The sequence below is a fragment of the Ptychodera flava genome, chromosome 17 (genome assembly GCF_041260155.1).
Source record: "Ptychodera flava strain L36383 chromosome 17, AS_Pfla_20210202, whole genome shotgun sequence".
Taxonomy (NCBI): Eukaryota; Metazoa; Hemichordata; class Enteropneusta; family Ptychoderidae; genus Ptychodera; species Ptychodera flava.
The window spans coordinates 10,906,040-10,912,838 of record NC_091944.1 but is presented as its reverse complement, the minus strand read 5'-3'; the positions used below and the strand labels follow the sequence as shown (position 1 = coordinate 10,912,838).

The following is a 6,799-nucleotide window of genomic DNA, read 5'->3' as shown; positions in this document are numbered from 1 at the left end:
TGTCAAAGATGTCTTTGATCTGCCAACGTTTATTTCAATGTGCTATTTTTTCCTTTTACTGATATTGACACCACGCGTCACCTTCTTAATATGCATGAAGAAACAAGTGGATAAACAATAACATAAATAGATCAATAAACAATTCGATAAACAATAATAGATGAATCAAGATGTGTTCATGGGTCGGCGTAGAATCATAGACAAGTAAAAGTTTCAGGACTGAAACATGACTTTATAAGAAGTGTACTTTTGTAAATTCCCTAACCACGCTCTATTCGTTATCTCTATCATCAATGTCTCCATGCACCAGTGGCATTTGATTTCCCAGGAAACATAATGTCATATCCTGAGATTTTGATGACTCATCGGAATTCATTTCCTATCTTTCTATTTTGTCCATGACACGGAACAGGGCGTAGACGTTTATGATGAGTCCAACTTGTTACCTAATTATGCAAACAGGTGCACCGAAGGGAGGATGAGCTTGAAATAAAAACGGAAATGGGACGGGTTGTCGCGACCAGTCTCAATTCAAGCTTGCAGAGTGGCCGCACCGCGAAGTCTGAATTGTGCTGTGGGAAGTTAAAGCCTTGAGGCAAACAATGGTTCGAATCTTTGCAATTTGTTTAATTATAAGCATGATACTCTCGAGTGTCTACCCATTCCGATGGAAAGCGCACAAGCGGAAGGAAAGTCCATCAGTTTACGATACAGCCGGTAAGCGCAACTTTTTTTCTGCTATTTTTCCCTTGAGCGAGTTTCATAGTATAGCAAAAGGACAATTTGCCAACATTTTTCCGTTTTCAGCGCTGATAGAGCGACACGACAACCTTTCACGCGTTGCTTTATCGTCGCTTACAGGAAAAGAGACATTTCCCGCTTTGAGAGTTCAGTTTTGGTCCTGGCGCTATGTTATGGCTTTTAAAATTACTGCATGGAAAAAGTGAAGTCGCACACTGACTATAGGAGCAAAAAGTGCAAATTATGATTTATCAGCTTATTAAATTTTCCAAGGAATTATTCAAAAGTGTAATTGTTCCTTTCTTAGTATTCATGACATAGGTTCTATATGACAACTGGGTATCCCTAATCGTAAAAAATTGTTATGTGAAACGTTTGGTATTCTATTTTTTGTAAAGATTTTATTAACACCAGTTATTCGTTGGCAATCCCGGGAAAACAAACAAGCATCAGTATCTCTTATATCGGACGTACATGTCATTAGGCAGATCTTAAAATATCAAGTGCGTTGATCAATCGTTGTAAGGTCCAACGTTCAGTGTAATCACCATCATCCGTGAGCTTTTTGCGGTTTGAAAAGACTTTGTCATGTTTTGTTTTTCCTTTTTAGAATTGACCACATTGCTGCATGTCTCATTTGGTTACATTTTAACATCACGTCACATAATAGAACTTTTAGCGCCATTGTAAGTGTACATTTGTCCTGACGATTTCATGTAGAATGAAGTTCATGGCGTTTATTAACTGATGTTGAGTCTGACCAAGGTAAAGCTTGGCGGAGTATGGGAACTTAATCCAAAAATTCGTCCAACGTTATAGGTGAGGCGTTTCCATGAGGCAACGTAAAGCGCAGTATGCTGAATATAATATTTTCTCAAAAAATAAAATAACTACATGTAGTATAACCATCTATTTCATTTTCAGTAATTATTAATAATTCAAAAGATCAATTTCTTTTTCTTAAAAAGGACATTGAATTTTGATATCAGATAGAAATTTCTAATATGCATTTACCGGTGATTGATCGTATTTATATACGCTTCTTTAGTGCAGATCCCTGCCGAACCTAACAAAGTGTTCCCACTTATTTAAGTGTTTCTTCCTGTTGGAAGTAACCCATAAACTCTTACCTCACAGTAGCTTGGAAGTCATCGATGCTCACTGAACAGCACAGCCATGTAAAGTATCTGTCACATTTGGGACTTTGATTCAGGGTCTCTTGAGGTAGCTCATTAGGGTATCAGTTTGACTGTGGGATACAACTCAACACTCGACTTCTCACGGGGCCTTCCTTTGGTGTGTTCGCATGACAAATGGACTGTAACATCCTGATATTTTTGCATCCTAACTGTAGATGAAGAAGATAGGGCATTGAGGTCACACGACAAAAGGAGACAAGATATACGGTCTCTCATGATGCAGCTATTTAAAGGTTAGTTTTTATGTCAAGATAATTGAAGACACTTCAATGGTACTAATTGTTTGTGGCACAAACGTAGAGCGTTTACAGTGTCAAGGGCAAGTGTACCGAATACCCCATCGATACTATTTAGCGTTCTTATTCGCCATCCGTGATTATATATGGGCTCCATAATAGACGCCCGTTTTAAATGTTTTTGCGTTGCTCAATCAATTTGAATTAGTTAAAAATCATACATTCGATTAAATTGTTGTACGCTTTACAACAAAAAGGTTCAAAAGTGTTGGGTAGCACGTATAGTTCGGTCAAATACATATTGTGAAGTTTAAGTTTATCCTAAAAAACCTAATCACTGTTTGTTCAAGTTTGACTGTGTCAACTGACCTGTACCAGCTCATGGTTTCTCATCGCTGTATACAAAATTAGTCTAACTTTGTGTGATACAGCTGAATTCATGTTTCATTTACTGTTCATGTAAATTGCGTGACAACTATACTAGTAAACGCCCGTTATTGCAAATATTGACTGTAATTCACGCCTGTACTGTCTCTCTTACATATCTACATTGAAGTATAACATGTAAACAGAAGCTGAAGACTATTACAGCAAAAAAAATTCAATAATGCCAAATGGATAGTCAGTAAGACTATCTGTCGTACAAACGGTCAGAATTGATGATAGAATGACACAAGTATGTATGTATGTATGTATGTATGTATGTATGTATGTATGTATGTATGTATGTATGTATGTATGTATGTATGTATGTATGTATGTATGTATGTATGTATGTATGTATGTATGTATGTACGCATGCATGCATGTGTACAGTATGTGTGTATGAATGCAACCATGCAGGCAGGCAGACAGACAGACAGACAGACAGACAGACAGGCGTCTGTGTGAATGAATGTATGTAAGTATGCACATACGTACGTATAAATGCATGCATGCATGTTTTTACGTATGTTTTCCTGTATGCAAGTATAATTTCTCGCATTCGTCAATAGCTACATATTTGTTTTTTTATTGGTTTTGCGATCAATTTAATTTGGATTGACATATTCGTCGGGCTTTATACGACAACACACATACACAATAACAGAACACGTTTGAAGAAGAAAATAAAAGTGTACAAGTTTTTGCAGACTTTATCCGACATTAGCATTTTATAGCAAGTGGTTGGAAACGGCATGACTCTATAGCAAAACAGTAGAAGCGTCCCTTGCCTGTTTGCCATAGTCCTCATTTCACGCATTATTAATCATCACCGTTTTCCTTCTCTTTTCAATTCCCAGAGCTTGCTGAAGATAACGGCATGGCCAAGACCATTCCTGTCTCCCTTTTAAAGTAAGAAAACATTTACATAGTAATATGATAGCATATTTAATGTATGAAGCTAGAATGAATATATGTTAGTTTTAAGAAACGACGTGTTTAAAATTCACATAAACTAAAGACTTATTGGGAGGAAATAGAGTACAGCAATATCTATGCACATTTAATAACTGTATCCATTATTAATGAAAATGCTCCCGTGTTTGAATAATATATGTTGCAGGTGTCTGTAAACTCAATTTTTTTAAAAGATATTTTTGCCAGAAGTCTACACTTTTTCAACTATTAATAATTAAATCTACACGTAATATTCATAACGTTTCTATATAAATCAATGCAAAATGTTCGAAGTTCATAAAATGAGCAAAATACTTAAAATTGACGTTGTGACATTAGGACATGTGTTTTTACGAGCACTGTCTGTACAGTGATATCAGATTTGATGCAATCATCTTTTGTACACAGCTTCAATTATTTTAATTGACATTATTCAAATATATCATTAAATATATAAATAGGCAACAAGCTGAAATGAAACAGCTGAATTTCTTCACTGCTCTCATACAATTGTATTATAACTTTATGTAGGAGGTATAACTGCCTTTAACCTTCAGGGGTTTTTTGCTTGATCATGAATGTTCATCAAATATGTCAATTTCCAATGATATATCATAAAAATACAATATGTCTATCACTTTTTAAAAACATTTTATTATCAATAAACATAGAACTTTCATCAACAAGTTCCTGTTGAACATCACTTATTGGAGTAGATTGTCTAAAATGTAATCTACCTATAGCGTATACAAAGAACTGCTAAATTTAAAGGTATACAGTCGCCTGTAATCTAAATATGCCCATATATGGTCAAAGGGGCGTTCCTTGGTATTCAAAATGCCTGCAAGCTCAATATCCCTTATTTGGGAAGTTCATTATATATGTACATTAGCAAAATTATGTTTTCCTGAATTCAATACGTATTTTACTACTTTTTTAACATTTTATGTTCGAAACATAAAGCAACTTTTATCAACTTCGGTCTATTCTTCAAGTTTAACACACTATTTGGGAAAATTGATAAAAAATAAAATTATTTATTAGCTGTCTTGAGCATGCTTAACGTCTTTCTCTGATGAAATGATGTCACATCATTGACACACATGGCAACCGTCATTAACTCTGTTGAATTTACGAAGGACAAATTGCATTCAATTCTGGTGCCTTCATTCTTAGAATAGCAGGATTTTAACAATCTTTTACATAGAATTTGTTTGGAAATGGCAAGAACCGACTCATTTTGGGGGATGTGGCTTGCATCATTATTAGTAGTTCTTGAGAAAGCGCGCAAACAAACAAACATATAGTGGTACGTCTGTAGATCATGTGTGTGAAAAACTTAATTACTAACCAGATGTGAACATAAATTGCTTTCGTTTTCCGGCTTATGTTGCAGTTGTCAGTAAATTGACACTTTTCTCTCACAATTTTTCCATAAGTTTGCAATTTCGTGACTGCAATTACTCACTAGCTAACAAGAAACTGCAAAATGACATATAACTGCTCATGACCAAAATCTCTAGCACGCTTAATTCAAAAAGTTGATTTAATATACAAACTATCGATAATTTGACACAAAACGGTGGTAATACGTTGTTATCAGCAATATCTGAACAATCAAATTTGATTCTATCGTGGTTGATGTATAGCACAATTTAAAAAAGTCATTCGATATGAAATGAACCAGCGAATGTCTTTCGCTTCTGTCCTATCGTTCTAACGTTAATATGTATAGCAAATGTTATTGTCTTTAGTCTTTTAATTCAAGTTATACATCCCTAATAGTAAAAGTCTATTAAATATGCAAATTACCAAGTAATTCTCAATGCTTTCTATCATTGTATTCTCATTGTATAATTGATATACACATAAAGTTTCTTATATCCTCAATAAACAAAATTTAGTTGAATAGTCACTTTTACGATTAGCCGATGAAAAAATGGTAAATGCTTTTAGCATTACATTTCATCAACTCTTTTAACAAAACTAGTTGCAAAAAAATCCCAGGTTACCATTCATGGAGCATTCCATTTGTATAAAAATCCCGTAGACTTCAAAATGTTTCCAAATAGCTAATGAAGACCTGAACTCTTACAATTGGTTATTAAAATCATTTTGTAATCGTTGGGTTCTTTTTGTTGTCTTCGGGATAAAATCACAATTACCTATATTACATTACAAACGGGGATAATCAGCGAGTCTAACATCATGTCAATGAGGTAATCGTCCGATAATTCATATTCAGAAATTGTAGTACGTAAATTCTAATTATAGGCTCTTTGTTCCAAAGGATGGCCCAATTGTTGATTGCTAAACGTGGTTCTGTTGTATACAAGACCATTTGCTTTTGAATAGTTTACAAGGGTTTGATTGATTGTTTAGTAACACAGAACAAAGGCCCACCATCTAAGACGCTTGCAGTCAGCAAAAATGTCGTCGACTATATGTGTCAAAAAATCAACAGGGAGCCTACAATTAGCTACAAGCTACCTCTACTGAATAGAAAATATCTTTCTTTTGAACTTTTCAGGAAAAGGTCCGACCTCTCTCAGTTAGACGACATTTTGCAAGATTTATCAGAAGACGTGGACTCCTGAAGCCCATGGGACGATGCAATTACTCACTAATGCAAATCAGCAAAGCCTTTGTATTTGTCATGTGACGTGATATGAATAATAATTAAAGAAAATCAACGACTTTAGTAATGATAAGTGTTCTTTTTAAAATATTATCGAATAATGGTCCCTGCCAGTGATATGGAAATTATAACCCGACAAGTACCACGAAGTGTCTATAAACCTAAAGAGGTTATTTTTCCTCAGCGAGAAAATAAAGTTTCATTTTTTTTCTTTAGAAACAAGAGCTATACGTTTTCCCTTTCCTTAAACTATACATTAGTATTTAGAACAAAAATCAATGTAAGTCAATACTATCAAAAAACCTCTGCCTATAATAACATCGACTATTGGAATTTAAGATGGGGAATCCTAACACAGTATATCATTTAAAGCATATGCACATTAATTTGGCACTTCAGTCGACAGTCTGTGGCAAAGCATAAAACATTCAAAAAATGCAAATTCTCATTTCAGAATGTCGAAAGAGTGTCAACATGCATAAATGATTGAATGATAGTTAGCATGCTTGATCGGTGATGTAGATAGCTGCACTGACACAAATCAATGTAGAAAAATGAGTAACGTCTCCCCGTTTACCTTTAACGTTTACATTGGAAAGCAAAGG

The 6,799-nt window shown here is 34.6% G+C and overlaps 1 protein-coding gene across 1 annotated transcript; it reads left to right on the top strand.

The window, feature by feature from the left end:
• The first annotated feature begins 507 nt into the window (after positions 1–507).
• Positions 508–6,257, top strand: LOC139115390 (uncharacterized). Its single transcript, XM_070677467.1, has 4 exons — positions 508–717; positions 2,096–2,173; positions 3,460–3,511; positions 6,087–6,257. The coding sequence occupies exons 1-4, from the start codon at positions 603–605 to the stop codon at positions 6,151–6,153; spliced, it is 312 nt and encodes a 103-aa protein (XP_070533568.1). The 5' UTR covers positions 508–602; the 3' UTR covers positions 6,154–6,257.
• Positions 6,258–6,799: the final 542 nt, after the last annotated feature.

What these genes read in the sequence shown, in the direction of transcription:
- LOC139115390 (XM_070677467.1), top strand. Translation starts at nt 603, where the DNA reads ATGGTTCGAATCTTTGCAATTTGTTTAATTATAAGCATGATACTCTCG. An exon ending in CATGATGCAGCTATTTAAAG is followed by an intron (nt 2,174 to 3,459) that starts GTTAGTTTTTAT and finishes TTCAATTCCCAG; the next exon opens with AGCTTGCTGAAGATAACGGC. An exon ending in ATTCCTGTCTCCCTTTTAAA is followed by an intron (nt 3,512 to 6,086) that starts GTAAGAAAACAT and finishes TGAACTTTTCAG; the next exon opens with GAAAAGGTCCGACCTCTCTC.